We start from the raw sequence: 16612 nt of genomic DNA on the forward strand, positions 1-16612 counted from the left end.
ACTTTCATACATATTTTATGAACTACCCTATAAAGGTGACATCATAATGCGATTTAAATTTTTATTTAAAAAATAATAATTTAATTTAATTTGAAGCATATGTAAAAAAATTACACTGTATATAAGTATTAGCGGTGTAAAGGTTTATAGGTTAGTTTATAAGTTTTTTTTTTTTTTTTTTTTTTGAAGAAAAAGGTTAGTTTATAAGTTGTAAAGTATATAAATAAAATGCTAAATATTTTTTTCTTGATTGCTAAATCTAATCATGTATGTGTAACCAAAAAAAAAATAATCTAATCATGTATAAACTTATTTTAGTTTACGGGGATGAAAGTTTTTTTATAAAAAGAGAAATATGAAAGTACTAGGCTTTCTACCCGTGAAATTAAACCTCTCTTGCGTTTCAGGTGCCTTAACAAAGTTTTTCAAACCTCTCAATAAATCCAAACAAAATTCAAACCTTGTAATTTCTCAATACATTTACGAGAGAATAAACAAGTAGTTGATCTTAGTCTCTTAACCTTTCCATCGACCACCTCCCTATTCAGTGGATGGCAGGTCATTGGTTCATGCAATTGGATTGTTATGCTTGGTTGGTGGGTTTATGCACCATGCATGAATCCGATGATTTTTATCATGGAATGGTAATGTGTCTCTGGAATCCAGCCACGAGGATGAAATCTGATGAAAAAATACTAGCCTCTTCACATAGTAATTTGAAATAATTCTCTTTTGGTTATGATCTTTCCACTGAAACTTGTAAGCTGGTAGCATTCGGCGTGGAGTTGGACGGTAGGAATAATGCAACAAGTGCGGTGAAAGTTTTCAGTTTCGGAGATAATTCTTGGAGATATATTAATTCAACACTTACCCGTGTCTCTACTTTTTAGGCTTAATTATGTTCGCAACAATAGTGTTTATTTGAGTGGTACTATTAACTGGTTGGCATTGACCCCTCATAATGGCTCTGGTTTAGAGCAATATGTGATACTTTCACTTGATCTCTCAACTGAGAAATACACTCAACTGTTGCTGCCTTGGGATTTTGATAGAGAGTCATCTTTTCGGCCAGCTATTGCGGTTTTGATGGACCATCTTTGTTTCTGTCATGATTTTGATGAATTCCATTTTGTTATATGGCAAATGGAGGATTTTGGAGTTCAAGAGTCTTGGATTCAATTATTTAAAATTGGTTATAACCATTTTTCAAACTTTGCAATGCAGTTCAAAGGGTTGGGTATTTTGCCTTTGTTTCTTTCCGAGACTGGCAATACATTGATATTGGCTAGTGATCATGACGGTGTGACATTTATCTATAACTGCAAAGACAAAAGTGTAGAAGAAATTAGACTTCTTGACGATATATTGTGGTTCAAGAATTACGTTGAAAGTTTGGTTTCTACTGATTGAAAGTGAGTTTCTCTTCTACATATTATTGTTTAAATTTATGCTACTTAATATATGTTGCTTTAAAATCCCTGTGAGTTTATAATAATTGATTGTATGATGGTTTATCCTTCAGCTTGTTTATATTGTTGAATTAGTATCTATTTACCATGTTTGATGTGTAGCTCTAATGAATATGAATTGGATGAATTTGTCTTCATTTACATTGTTTGATGTTGCATCTCTTGTTTTCTTGTGCCTCCATGTTTGTATTTGCTGGTAGTTTGTTCGATTCTTTTATATGTTTTATTCTACTAGGACAGATAGTCTTTAACATGATTTTCATCCTTTTCTTAGTCCTGCATATAATTTTGAAATTTTATAAATTTCCCTGTCCTTCCCTTTCTTCTGTGTTGGTTAACCATATGATTTTCACCCATTTGATTGATTCATTTTAGAGCATTTGACACAAGTTCAAAAGCAATGTAATACATTAAATAGTTTCTAATCTGCTGCTTTCAATAGAAAATTTTCATTTCATCTAGATTCCTAAATGTATTAGCACACAATCTTTTATCATTTGTCTGCTTTCTGATTGGTGGACCAAAAGTCTAATTAAATAATGATAGTCTAATTAAATGTATTAGCACACAATCTAAAATAGTCTAATTAAGTTAGCAAGTTATGAATTATGTAAACCCCTAAAATATCATTGGCCTCTTACTTTGATTTTAACACCATAAAATGCTACAGATCATTTTTGTTAGCCAATAATCATTGTACTAATGATTTTAAATGATGACTATCACAAGTTCTACATTTTGCAAGCACATTTTTCAACTGTTCCTTTTCCTTTTTTTTTTTTACTTATTGATAATATTGATGAAATTAAATGCGACATATTAAATTTAAATTTTATGGTCTTATATGAATCTAACATATATATCACATAAATTTTTGCAGATATTACTCCTTGTATGGACATGTGGACACTATGACGAGAGAAGTATAAAAGGGGGCAGCTGCAATTGACGCTGTGTAATTTTTCAATAAGTTAGAATGTGATTTTGTCTAGCAAATATTTGGGTTCCTTTTTAGTTAATTAGGATTATTTAATTCTGAGTTAGTAAGTTTTGACTTTTTGAGTTTGCTAAAAATTTGTAAAGAAGGTGAAATTTTATTTTACCCCTTAATTACCAACTTTAGGATTTCTTGCTTTTCTGTAAATTTGAACATGTTCTTCATTTTTTGACGCTGCCGCACGAACTCTTTTAGAGATGTGTCTGACTCACTAAGCACATAGTGCAAATGATAGACTAAATTTTTTTTCCCAAAAATAAGTATAAAAACCAAATTATTATGCAGTTTTACCAAAACCAAAAGTGAGGCCTTTGAATTACGATTTGATGCCTATACAACAAACCACCTTCATGCTGAACACAATTGGGAATCAATATCCCAAACGGACATTTTTTTTAAGGGTCCAAATGACATATTTTTCTTATGCCCAACATTAATTGTTGTATTTGTTAAAAAAAAAAAACATTAATTGTTGTATAAAGAAGAAAAGCAAGCACAAAAAAAAAATGGCAATAGTATTTTATTTTATCAAAAAAAATAAATTGTAAGTGATTCAATTTACTGAGTTCATTAATGGAATGAATTTGTTTATATTCTCCATTTTATCTAAAACGTCATATAATCTGGGATAGAGGGAGTGCAATGATGAGGAACGAGGAAGGTGTGGGTGGTCCCATGAGTGAAGAAGAGGCTAAAGAGTGAGTGATGTTGCGGATCTTGCGAGCTAAAGGCTATAGTTGAAGATATTTTTAGTTTGAAGAAATTTGATAAATTTTTGGGAGAAGTTCACGTCGTTAAATGAATCTTGACAAAAAAGACTAACTTGCACCAACAAAAATTATTTTAAGCATGTCAAATGTTGTATTTGATTTCACTCTTTTTAAATAAACTAAAACTTGTCACATTTTTATCTCGTTTGATTCTATTTTGCTTTCAACATTGGCACAATATTAAAATAAATCACAAAACTCATCTTTCGTTTTGTTTTGTCATGTTCTAATAATCTAATCTGTTTACCAAATGTTACTATGGAAATAGTACATATCATTACAAGGATATCCTCCTTGTGTCAACCTGCTCATATGCTAATAGATTGTATTGGTTTTTCACAAATGTAAATTACAGCTCTTGAAGTCATTTCTATACCAATATACTTTCACAATAAAAAGAGATAGGTAAATGAACATACATTACCAAGGAAAAAAAAAGAGGACATTACACAAATAATTCTTTTGGTACGTAGCAGCTATTGCACAAAATCTAACCTCAAGTGAAAAATCAAGTGGTCGAATTGGCAACTTGTAAGAGAACCAACCTATATAAAATAGTATGTTACTAATATTGAACCCACCACACATAATATAGCCCTTCAAGTTCAAACAAGCCAAGAGTCTAAAATCACTAGAAAACCAAACAAGGTATCTAAATACAAGGAAGAATGATGCATATGACACTACAAGATGGCTCCCAAAGTTGCCAATAAGCTAGGAATGAACTCATAACAGTGAAGGAGAATGAATATATTTAGCAAAAAGAGAGGCTTAGAGGGCTCTCGCTTTCACAATGTCCAAGCTCATCTCACTTGGATCAGTTGCTTGCAGTTCAACTTGAATGCCATCCAATTCTCTCTTGAATCTATCCTTGGAACTTGCATACACCATCTTCATCCTCACCCTTGACGTATCTGGGGACCTACAACGGTACATAATCAACGCAATCATCAACGCTTGACTCAGATACAGCCATGTGGTGGACAACCACACATGACCCTATTTTATGGAGCACCAAACAGTATTAGCATTTTTGAATATATGCTGAGATTTTTTTTAAACAATTAATTGTTACCGATCTTATAGAATGGTATTAGAAATGTAGCTAAAAGTAACAATTGATCTAAGTATAATTGTGCATGTCAGAGAAAGAAGTGCAAATTTGTCTATATTATTAAGTTACCAAGCGACAAAGTAGATCTTGCTTTTCTGACAGTTCTCATTGGTTGTGAAATCAAAATCATAGACAGCATAACGACACTCATCTGCAGGAAAACTAGCCATAAAATCATCATAACTGTTGGAGGGCTCGCCTAATTTTTCGACCACAACTTGTTGTTCTTCTATTTTGAACACGATGAACCGGTAGCTCCTCTTTGATTTAAGCTCTTGAAACCTCAGTTTGCAATCATCATGCACAGCCATTCCAGACGCTGCGTTTGCCTGCCATAAAATTTCATGCTATCAACATAAGTCTCCAATCATTCATTAGACTAATAATAAAATTAAGGAAAATGCTGAATGTCACGACATAAATCATTCTGTTTACATCGTGAATTAATATGATTAATGATGTTTGGTGAACAAAAGCTTCATCATGGATTCATGGATCAGGCAATAAATGTCTGGTTTTGCTCGAGTCTAACGTAGGCTAGGTCATGTCTACGTGTCAATTAGACCGACCTATTCCGACCCTATTCATAAAACAACATCAACTATTGGACTAGAAAAATAGTGAAAAAAGGACATGAGAAATCATACCATTTTGTCGTCAGCAATGAGAAAGAAACACCAAGAGAAATGTAATGTTAATGAAAGGGATGTAAGAGGGAAATGGAGAATGAAAAATTGGTGCAATAGAATAGACTCAATGACAACTATGGAGAGAAAATAACGAATGAAGATCCTTGTTTTATGGACCACGAGAGGTGGAACTTTGACAAGGCTAAGATAGTAGTTGAAGAATAGAACTTTAGGGAGAAATTAATGGATGTATGTGTTACAATCTATTTTGCTTCCTTTACAATGTATCCACACATTTGTTTCATGCTTCCACGTTTTATTTTTTTTTACAAACAAACATGCTTCCACGTTAATATCTTTCTTTTTGTTATTTATAAAAAATTCAGTAACTATATCATGTTAATTATAAAATGATTTGATTCCATTTTTTATTTATTTTTTTCAAAAATAAATAAAATTTATAACAAAAATGGAGATGCGGGGGATCAAACCCCGTGCCTCTCGCATGCAAAGCGAGCGCTCTACCATTTGAGCTACATCCCCATTTGATTAAATTTAAATTATTACAAATATATTTCTTATGAAATCAAAAAAATTATAAGTAGAATTCTCTTGTTTCTTAAAATTTTAAGTTAATTCAAATATCTTTTATTTCATGTCAGCAAATACTAAGACCCTGTCCCCGTGAGCTTAGCTCAGTTGGTAAGGACAATGCATAATATATATATATATATATATATATATATATATATATATATATATATATGCAAGGTCTGGGGTTCGAATCCCGGACACCACCAAAAAAAAGTAAATACTAAGACCCTATTTGGAACAACAGAATTTTGAAATTACAGCTTATATGCTCATATAACAAACGAACAAGAATACATGTTTGATAACATTTGTTTTCCTGACGAGCTTATATCTTTATCTTTTCACTAGCTTATTGTGTTTTTGATAAGCTACATAAAGAATATAATCACTCTGCATACATATTTCAAAACTTTTTAACCTATACTGATGAAATACAATATTAACGACATTTGACATCAATCTTTTATCAACCATTTCAAGTCGCATTAACTTACAACTAGCTTGCTAGTTCCATTGTCAACTAACAGGGGCCCTCCAGTTCCATATATTGGTTTGTTTAGATTGAGGAATCATTGAGTACTGTATGATGATTGCAAGGACACACTATACATTTATAATTTATATCATCAGCTTTCTTTTTTACCGTATAAAAAAGTTGATTAAACAACTATATTGACCAATAAGAGTTCAATCCAAAAGTTAACTAGTAGCATTGAGATAAACTTGTCCACACAAAATCATTACATCAGTAATGGAATAACATTCATCAAGAGCAATCAAAATTCACATAAGCAAAATGAAAAGTCAATTTCATTTGTTCAGAGAATCCCAAAGCACGGCCATATCAACATTGCCACCTGACACTACTATTCCTATATGCTTGCAATCTTTCCAAGCATGATTTTTCTGAAAAGATTCGGATAGAACAGCTGCAAGGCCAATTGCTCCACTTGGTTCTACAACAATCTTAAGAATTTCAAAACACAGTTTCATGGCTTTAACAATTTCACTGTCTTCCACAGTTATTATGTCGTCAACAAGATCTCGTACGACAGGCCTGCTCCATAGCAAACTTGACAAATTAACAGAAGAAGACCACAAAACCTTACTTTCAGTTCATAATATGATTACTAAAGATTTGTTATTACCATGTGAAATCTCCAAGAAATGCTCGTAGCCCGTCAGCTATAGTATTGGTCTCGGGCAATGTTATTATCCTTCCAGCTGCTTTAGATTGTGCTGCGTCATCAGCCCCTTTAGGTTCAGCAGCCAAAATACGAATGGCCGGGTTGATAGACTTGGCAGCCAATGCTACTCCTGATATCAAACCACCTCCTGCAGTTTTCATTTGTTGGAAAATCAAGAAGGGGATACCAAAATCAATGCAAATTTTGAAACATTTTGGATGATGGTTTGACATCAAAAAGCGAACAAACCACTTATTGGTACCACAAGTGTATCTAGTTGAGGGGCTTGTTCCAGAAGCTCCAAGGATATGGTACCCTGGCCACTGCAAGATCAATCAAACATGTCAAAGAGCATTGGTTTACAAATTGCAAATCACCATTACCTATAGCATATGTCTATGTTATATGTCATGTTTTTGAAGTTGAATAAACAAAAGTGACATGATGTTAAAGATCATGATCATATAACTCAGCAATAATAGCACTTGTGAGACTGTTTAGGAGAGTTTATGAAAACAGCTTATCACTTGTCCATAATTATCTTCAACCTGTTTCACTTGTCCATAGCTTATATGAAAACAATTCGACTTTATTTTATCTTTTATTTACAAAAATAGCTTATACATAAGCACTTGCATTTAAGCGCTTAATTAAGTTGTTTACCCAAACTATGTCTAAAGAGTTTTAAGTTCCACTTACACACTAGATGATCAGATTGGTGTAAGAAAAGAATGATTCCACCCCATGATTATCCCCGAAAAGAGTTCAATAACAGGGCATTTAGTCAAAAACATTAAACAATAATGATACAACAATGTACCTCAGTATGCGCCCATCATTATAAGGATGTATAAAGATAGCACCAGTTTCTTGCCACACTTTATTCGCAGTTTCCTCTCTTGATCGCATATTGGCCTCAGACCAGATAACCTGACCACCATACCGCTTCACATTCTCAATTTTACATGTTGGCGCATTTTTAGGAATAACAATGTATGCAGGGATCCCCCGTAGTTTTGCTGCCAGTGCCAAAGCAGCAGCATGGTTTCCACTGATTTCAAAGAACAACATCAGAAGAACAATAAATTTACAAAATCAGATTTGAAAAAAGAATCAGTTTATGGAATTACTGCACATAACAAACCTGCTGTGTGTTATAACCCCTTTAGAAGCATCTTCATCATTGAGAGAGAAAACAGCATTGCATGCACCTCTAAATTTAAAAGCTCCACTGATGGCCATAGAATTTAAAAAGAAGTTTATCATCAAAAAATCTAAATATTCATCAAAAATATCATTGCTCACCCCTTTTGGAAGCTTTCACACTTAAAGTAAAGCTGCCTTCCTGATATTGCATTCAGAGAGGTGGAGGAGAGAACTGGAGTTTTAAGAACCAATGATTTTATTCTGGCATGTGCTTCCTTTATGGATGAAATATCGGCAGCATATCTTCCCTTTGGTATTTGACTCTCCTCTTCCATTTAAGTAATTGATCTTGAAAGTAAATAAAGATAGATAAGACAATTTTTGGAATGTGCCCCATCCATTATACATACATATTTAAAAGAATTGTAACATTACATTATTTGTTAAGTAAATATAATAACCTCCCTCCCTATTCCCGAGTTTGATTTCTGTGTAGAACAATTTTTTAGTCGGTCTTTAAATGTCTCTCAGCCGAACATGGTGCCCTTCTCGTAAAAAGAAAGGGTTAACCCAAAAACTCCCTCTTGGGGGTTTTCCTAGATAAATAGACAACTTATAGCCTATTTTGATTGACTTGTTTAAGTTTATCAGCGGGCGAGCCATAAACACTTACACTTGTAACATTGATTGATTGAGATAGCTTATTGTTATTGAAACAACTTGGGACAAGTTCATAAATTATTTTCATCATATGTTTATAATCACCTAATTAAGCTGTTTATCTAAAGCTGAAAAAAATTCTCCTAAAAAAAAAAAAGAAGAAGAAGAAGCTGAAATTGGACAGAGTAAACTCCTATGGCCAAAGTAGTAAATGAAAACAAATAGGTACAATAATAGTTGATAAATTGAAATCAAAATGACTGACAACCTTAACAAACATGCATTTAATAACTGATAAGAAAATATCAGAACCTACGAAAGACACGAAACTTACTGCTTCGGCCGGAGATGCTGTCCTCCTCTCCTCTCCTCTCCTCCTTCCTTCGTTCGCACTATTTTTCTGCCGGAGATGTTTTATTTGCTAGTAGTTAGTGATAGACTGTTTAAATCAGGTTTGAGTTTATAATTTATTTATTTTCAATTTTATCCTTAGCATTTTATCGAACAAAAATGAAATATTAATAAAATATTATTTATATAATTTCATATTTATCGGTTTGTTTTCTTTAAAAAAAAATATATACATTTATCGGTTAGTTCAACTGTAATCTTTATCAAGCACTGTAGTTATAATCTACTAATTTATTTTTTGTCAACTATATTATTCATTATCACTTGAGTTTATCAGATATCAACTAATTTATCATACATGCATTTTTTTTACCAAACAAGTTAGAAGTGAAAAATGAAAGTTGGAAGAAGTGAAAAGTAAAAAGAAAGAAAGTTAAAAAAAGGTTTTGTTAATCGGTGCCCCGGGACACTGGTTAAGGAATCTATAAATAGAATTTTCTGTCTTAAAAATATAAACTGTCACTTTTTATTAGATAATAATTATATTACTTTTTAATAAAAAAATGTGCTTAACCAATGCCCCAGGGGCACTGGTTAACATTCTCCTAAAAAAATTATCTTCTCTTCTTTGATTGCCTAGAAAGTAAAAGAAAAAAAGATTGTAGATACAAGATAACATAAATATGTCTTTCTTTTTTTGGAAACATAAATATGTCTTTAAAAAGTTAGATACAACAACACAAATTTGGATAAAATTATAGAAAAAAAAGTTAGATACAACAACACAAATTTGGATAAAATTATAGAAAAAAATGAGAAAAGGATTGTATTGTTCTTATCTCCTTTTCATTTAAGAGAAAAATATTTTTTGGGTGCACCCGATATTTTTCTATTGGGTGAAACCAAAAATAATTGAAGAGTCTCTTGGTTGCAAATTTTCTTTCCTTTGCTTTTTTCTCTTCCTTTACTTTTTGTTCCAAACAAAACAGAAAATATGCAGCCTAAAATAATACCTATCTGGAATGATTCTTAACAATTAGAAAATATGCAGCCTAAAATAATACCTACACATTTAATTTCATATAAAACTGATTGTTATTTTGGTGAGGTATAATTTAATTATTTTTTTTTTGTTACATGTGAGGTATAATTGTATACTACAACAGAATTGATATGATTTCATTTCCAACGTGTAAAATAACACTGACATGTAAAAAAAATTGGGTAAAATTAATCTTAGATATTCTTTATTCATGGGAATTTTACGAGACTTGTGAGGAAGAGTCAAATTAACCACTCCTTTAATTGAGTTGAGCCAACGTTAGTCCCTCATGATAAATAAAAAGTTTACATACTTTTATAATCAGACTAAAATATATATATATATATATATATATATATATATATATATATATATATATATATATATATATATATAACAAATCTCCATGAAATTAACTCAGTTGATAAATATATTACATTGAACTTGTGATTTCCTACTTATTCACTTTTACGAAGTGAATTTCTAGCCAGTTGACTATTTAAGAAAATAATAATAATATGAACAACAAAGTCAAGTAATTAACTAGAAGCTTTGCCGATTCAAAAAAAAAAAAAACTAGAAGCTTTAGACTTGATTTTTATTTTGTCCTTGGGAAGTTAGGACCTTATAATAAAAAAGATATTCACATGTTAATGTTGGGTTAAGATTTGTATTTGGAAAATACTTGATTGACTTTAAATTTTGTCGACTTTGATGACTTAAGTATATTTTGATGAAAGAGAATGATAAATAAATGGTTAAAATAAATTATTTTGATGAGAAAAATGATTGATTAGAAGAAAAGATATAAACAAAATCATCATTATCATCATAACTCAAAGTCATCCAAATAAAACATTTTTGTCATGAGTCTACTAAATCTGTGTCTAACATAAAGCTTGAGTTTTTTGTTTAAAAAATAAAACAAATTAAACTTGACTGGATATTTAATGAGCAGAGTTGTATAAATACCAAATAGATCAGCTCATTTATGGGTTTGGTTACCATGGACTTGTGACATTATGCATGGGTTCACCATGAACTTGTAAAGATTGAGATTAAAAAGTGACACCTTTAGGGGTGGCAAAACAGGTCTGACCCGCCGGGCCGGCCCGTTTGGCCCGCTATTTTTGGCGGGATGAGTCTAAGTTTTGAACTCGCTTTTTATAGTTGGCTCGGCTCGTCTCGTCTCGTTAAAATACGGGGCGGGCACGGGGCGGGGCGGGCCGGCCCGGTTATCTCGTTGGAAACGGGCACGGGACGCAGCGGGACTGGCCGTTTAACTCGTGTTTCAATTTGTTATTTTGAGTCTTATTTTATGTTTTTGGATTTATTTTGTTTGTTAGATATATTTTGAGACTTATTTTATGCTTTTGGATTTATTTTGGTTGTTGAGTTTATTTATTTTGAGACTTATTTTATAATTTGGTTGTTGGATTTATTTTATGATTTGTTTTATGTTGCACATTTGCCTTATTTTGCTATTAGTTATGATGTTGAATTCGACAATTTGATAATTATCCTGTTTTTCACAAATTTACTTGCTACCTATTCTTTTATATTTTTTTACGATAAAAGCAACATAGTTTTTTTTGTAACAATTAAGTTGTAATTTTTTTTTTGTTTGGCGGGCCGGCCCGCCAACTCGCAAGCCCGCCACGAAACGGGGCGGGGTGAGATTTTGAACTCAGTCACAAAATTTGACTCGGCTCGTCTCGTCTCGTTTTTAGCGGGCTTAGACGGGGCGGGCATAAATGGGACGGGCCGGCCCGCTTTGCCATCCCTAGACACCTTGTTTGTACATAAAAGTGTGTTTTGAAGATGTAAATAATCAAAGAATGTATATATTTATAATATAGAAATTTTTGTTTCAGTTTATTGTATACAATTCACTAAGTTGCAATTTCTAATCCAAATAGTACCCCAGCGTGTTTTTGAGCCTCATTATTCAAGAAATGAGTATCCATCATTTTCTTAAATGCATGCCACGTCAACAAACTATCTGATCCAGCAACCCGACCCACGTTAAGTGTTGTAGCGACTCGTTCGAGACCACCGTACAAAGCGTTGCAGAACCTCATCATGTGTTTCATATCTTAAACATTCTTTCCAAATAATATTGTTAAAATATTTAAAAAGTCCTCTAAACGGTTCGGCAGATTCCTTCGGGTCAATATCTTCACTAAATACCCAAAATCATAAGCGCTGTGAAATGTGACCCAAACAACTGATTTGTTGAAGACAAGTCCAGAAGTGAGCATCAATTCAGCAAAACGTGACGAATCCACACCATGACATAAATTTCGCTTGAAGTCAATCCCTTGGCGGCAGAGCATGTCAATTGAGCCTTGGTTGTAAAGGTCATGCTCAAAATCAAAATCGCAAAAGTTGAATTCCCATATGTAGCGGCTATTTGTCCCAAAATGAGGAAGGTTGCCATTACCATCAGATAGGGTGATACCAACTTGGATGAGTTTAAGAGCATCAACGTTGACCTTCAAGTAACGATAGTGGTCAGAGGGTTTAAGATGACGGCGGTCAACTTTGGGTGAATAAATTACCCCTGGAAATTCAGTATCCATGGAGATGAAAGGATATTGATTGACAACTTGACGGATGAGATCAAATTCAACCTCTAAATTGGATGCCCAAACTTGACGGATGATGATTGGCTTTTCCTTCAGCTGGTTCATTTTGAATTGCTTGAAGTCTTAGTTTTGAAGTTGGATTCAGACAAAGAACTATAAAGAAAGAAAAAAAAAAAGGCTCTGGAGATCAATACTTGTTTGTTTGTGTATGATGAGAAGAGAAGAGATATGTAAAGATAGTTTTATATTAAGAGTAAACACACGGCAGAGATATTTGCTTGGAAAGTGGTAACGTATTTGTTAATTATGACAATAACAAGTTGGAAACGTTAAAGACGTGTTGTTTGTTAATACATGAGTGTGTCTTTTTTGGTGGCTTTGTTCATTCAACAAATCAAGTCAGTATTACTATTCAGTGTTATGTAGGATGAATGGGAAGTCAAGTGCGGCGTCCAAGTTCAGTGGGTCCACAAACTTTGACGGCTTCAACTATCTGCCGGTTTTTTTTTTTTTAAGGGAACTATTCGTCGGTTTTCTTTGTTTAAATATTTGATTTGACTTTTGTTTTATTTTTTGATTCAAAATTTACTTTTATAAACAAAATTATATTGATTTTATGGAATCAAAATACAAAAAGATTTGAACAATTTTCAATACTTTATGGAATCAAAATATAAAAAGATTTGATTTTATTGTACAAACTAGTGTCAAAAGTATTGACAGCTAAATCGGCCATAGTTAGTGCTAAATACGCCTTGAAATCTTACATCTAGTTCTCCCTATCTCATGAAGTGGAGGAGGGACTCGCGAAGTGTAACTCGAAGAATTGCATGGTGTCCAACCACTATCTATCTCGCGATGCGGAGGAAAAGACTCACGACGCGGAGGCACAATTTTTTTTTCCTATTTTCTTGGTCATTAAGTTGTAAGGGTTGGACGAACTCTATAAATACAAGGCTCATGTTTTTGGGTTTTGTTGAGAGAGTGGAACGATGTGAATCTTAGGGAACCAAGAAAGGAGGCTATTGGAAAAAGGTTGGTGCCTTTTAGGTAGGGATTTATGGGGTGGAAACACATGATTGGAGAGATTGAGGCAAACTAAAATTTATCAAAAGGGGGGATTCTTAGGAAGTTAAAGGTTAAGGATTAATTCTTCTTTAGGATGGAAACTAGGGTTGGAAAACAATTGTAACAACTTGGGTAGAGAAATCATTGAGCGTCTTGGTCATAGAAAGAGATTCGGGAAAATGGTATAAATTAGTTTGCTTTTAGAGCCAGCTGAAGACTAATTTCTTGTAACCCTTGTATATTTCTGCAAAGAACTCTTTGATAGTAAATTAGAGTGTTGCTCTCTCCGCAATAGTAGGTCAATTTGAACTGAACTGGGTAACAAAAAAAAATTGGTGTGTTGTCCTTATTCTCCACTAGTCTTTTATCTTGGTGTTCTTCTATTCAATTATGGTCTTACATTACACTTTTGTTATTGCTTGCGATCTATTTGGCTATTGGTTGTCGCTGACCCTTACTCCATGTATCAAGTATTGGTGTGAGTCAAATCGAATTCACAACAATTTGGAATATTTTCCTGGTACTTGTCGATGACTCGGTATCTTTTTAGGTGATATTTGGGTGGGTAGGGGGTCATTCATCCCTACGACAACAATACCCTATGTTATACTTGGTCTATAGGATCATGATTATACAGAGGGAAATCTTAGTCACTAGGAAGAAGATAGGTGAACATGGGAATTCAACTAGAAGATGGATCTTATTGTATTGGAAAAACATATGTGTATTATCAAATATAGGCCCTATATTTTGTCGATGATAGTTGGTCTTGGGGAGCATGATTCAAGTGGCCAGTACTTGGTTCGTTCTACCTATGTTACTTTTTCAGTCGATGTTCTCTTTCTGCAGGATCTCCGATTTCTTAAGTCGGTTTATATTTAATCAACTTAACAATATTTCTTAAGTCAGCTCAAAATTTGACTTAACATGTCAAAACCTGTTATGTCACCTACTATTTGGTTGGGCAAGAAACTAACTTCAGAGTCCTTTTTCACCGGACTTAAAAAGGTTTTTTTTGCACTAGTGATGATGGACTTGTGACGATTATCTGTTCACTATGAACTTGTGAGTGGCACCATGTTTGCACGGAAAAGTGTGTTTTGATTATGAGAATAATTCTTCAAAAGATGTAAATAATCAAAGAATGTATTTATTTATAATATAGAAATATTTGTTACAGCTTTCTTGTATACAATTCACTAAGTTGTAATTTCTAATCCAAATAAGACCCCGGCGTGTTTTTGAGCCTCATTATTCATGAAATAAGTATCCATCATTTTCTTAAATGCATGCCACGTCAACAAACTATCTGATCCAGCTTGATGAGACTTTCCAGCAACCCGACCCACGTTAAGTGTTGTAGCGACTCGCTCGAGACCACCGTACAAAGCGTTGCAAAACCTCATCATGTGTTTCATATCATAAACATTTTTTCCAAATAATATTGTTAAAATATTTAAGAAGTCCTCTAAGCGGTTAGGCAAATTCCTTCGGGTCAAGATCTTCACCAAATACCCAAAATCATAAGCACTGTGAAATGTGACCCAAACAACTGATTTGTTGAAGACAAGTCCAGAACTGAGCATCAATTCAGCAAAACGTGACGAATCCACACCATGACATAAATTGCGCTTGAAGTCAATCCCTTGGCGACAGAGCATGTCAATTGAATCTTGGTTGTAAAGGTCACGCTCGAAGTCAAAATCACAAAAGTTGAATTCCCATATGTAGCAGTTATTTGTCCCAAAATGAGGAAGGTTACCGTTACCATCAGAGAGGGTGATACCAACTTGGATAAGTTTAAGAGCATCAACATTTACCTTCAAGTAACGATAATGGTCTGAGGGTTTAAGATGACGGCGGTCAACTTTGGGTGCATAAATCACACCAGGAAATTCAGTGTCCATGGAGATGAAAGGATATTGGTTGATAACTTGACGGATGAGAGCAAATTCAACCTCTAAATTAGATGCCCAAACTTGACGGATGATGATTGGCTTTTCCTTCAGCTGGTTCATTTTGAATTTCTTGAACACTTGTTCTTGAAGTCTTAATTTTGAAGTTGGATTCAGACAAAGAGCTGGAAAGAAAGAAAGAAAGCTCTGGAAGTCAATACTTGGTTTGTTTGTGGTGATGAGAAGAGAAGAGGTATTAGGGTAGTTTTATATGAAAAGTAAACACGGCAGGTATCCTGCTTGGAAAGTGGGAACGTATTTGATATTTTTATTACTTATAATAGCAAATTGGGAACGTTATAGACGTGTTGTTATCCGTGAGTGTTTTTTGGTGGCTTTGTGCATTCAATTAAACAAATCAGTATAAGTGGGATGAATGTGAAGTCAAGTTCGGTGTTTTGGTCCACACACTTTGACAGCTTCAACTATATGTCTAAGATTATAATATTTAATTTTTTATTTTATTTTATGATTAATGATTTGAGTATTTTTTTCTTCAAGGGTCGTGATTTGAGTTTTATAAGCAAAAATATATTTGCTTGTAAGGAATAAAATATTGATTTTATGGAAATCATTTCCATTTTTTAATTTTTTACTTTTGATCTCATATATTCATCGAGTGTTGATTTTAGTCGTCTTATTTCTAAATCAGATAAGTTTTAAAAGTTTAGAAATTTTTCTCACCATTGAATTTGAGTTGATTAATGAGTTATCAAGCCACACAGTGAAATTTTTAAAAATAAAATAAAATTGAAACATAGTAATTTTTACCTTTGCTCCGTAGTCACATTGGGATGTGTCAAAATTTGTTAACTCACAAATCATATTAAAGTATTGCTTTTAAAATGTATAACCTAAAAATGAAATAGAACTTACTATATTTGTGAGACAAATATTGTGAAGAGACTTGCACTTCAATGGAATAAAATATTATAATTTTATGACCTGGATTATATATGGTAGGAAGGAGGCTGGACAAAGAAATATACGTCAAAAATTGTTTGAAAGAAGCTTCATGATAAAAAAGTGATAAAAAAGTTAG

General features: G+C 33.0%; 4 protein-coding genes, 1 non-coding gene and 1 pseudogene across 6 annotated transcripts; 1 reads left to right on the forward strand and 5 right to left on the reverse strand.

Moving 5' to 3' along the window:
- The first annotated feature begins 636 nt into the window (after window positions 1-636).
- LOC146934140 (uncharacterized) lies at window positions 637-1410 on the forward strand. The gene is made up of 2 exons (XM_085707882.1): window positions 637-644; window positions 891-1410. Exons 1-2 carry the CDS (start codon window positions 637-639, stop codon window positions 1408-1410), a joined length of 528 nt encoding a protein of 175 aa, XP_085564008.1.
- Window positions 1411-3681: 2271 nt separating this feature from the next.
- Window positions 3682-5147, reverse strand: LOC146934141 (actin-depolymerizing factor 7-like). Its single transcript, XM_085705997.1, has 3 exons — window positions 4998-5147; window positions 4420-4679; window positions 3682-4158 (listed from the first exon to the last, which is right to left on the reverse strand). Exons 1-3 carry the CDS (start codon window positions 4998-5000, stop codon window positions 4008-4010), a joined length of 414 nt encoding a protein of 137 aa, XP_085562123.1. The 5' UTR covers window positions 5001-5147; the 3' UTR covers window positions 3682-4007.
- A 302-nt stretch (window positions 5148-5449) lies between these two features.
- On the reverse strand, window positions 5450-5522 carry TRNAA-UGC (transfer RNA alanine (anticodon UGC)). Its single transcript has one exon. It is a non-coding gene; the product is annotated as a tRNA-Ala (tRNA).
- Window positions 5523-6259: 737 nt separating this feature from the next.
- On the reverse strand, window positions 6260-9007 carry LOC146934143 (serine racemase-like). 2 transcript variants are annotated; one of them, XM_085705999.1, is made up of 7 exons: window positions 8901-9007; window positions 8066-8254; window positions 7905-7973; window positions 7581-7811; window positions 7010-7083; window positions 6722-6908; window positions 6260-6630 (listed from the first exon to the last, which is right to left on the reverse strand). In XM_085705999.1, exons 2-7 carry the CDS (start codon window positions 8239-8241, stop codon window positions 6384-6386), a joined length of 984 nt encoding a protein of 327 aa, XP_085562125.1. In that variant the 5' UTR covers window positions 8242-8254; window positions 8901-9007; the 3' UTR covers window positions 6260-6383. The 2 variants fall into 2 exon arrangements, with proteins under 2 accessions (XP_085562125.1, XP_085562124.1); XM_085705998.1 differs by having other exon boundaries at window positions 7905-7991.
- Window positions 9008-11787: 2780 nt separating this feature from the next.
- LOC146934144 (putative CCR4-associated factor 1 homolog 11 pseudogene) lies at window positions 11788-12803 on the reverse strand (annotated as a pseudogene).
- Window positions 12804-14745: 1942 nt separating this feature from the next.
- On the reverse strand, window positions 14746-15872 carry LOC146934145 (putative CCR4-associated factor 1 homolog 9). Its single transcript, XM_085706005.1, has one exon. It carries the CDS (start codon window positions 15631-15633, stop codon window positions 14815-14817), a length of 819 nt encoding a protein of 272 aa, XP_085562131.1. The 5' UTR covers window positions 15634-15872; the 3' UTR covers window positions 14746-14814.
- Between the last annotated feature and the right edge of the window lie 740 nt (window positions 15873-16612).

The sequence above is a fragment of the Medicago sativa genome, chromosome 4 (genome assembly GCF_051527215.1).
Source record: "Medicago sativa cultivar Bolivia chromosome 4, Bolivia_mono, whole genome shotgun sequence".
NCBI lineage: Eukaryota > Viridiplantae > Streptophyta > Magnoliopsida > Fabales > Fabaceae > Medicago > Medicago sativa.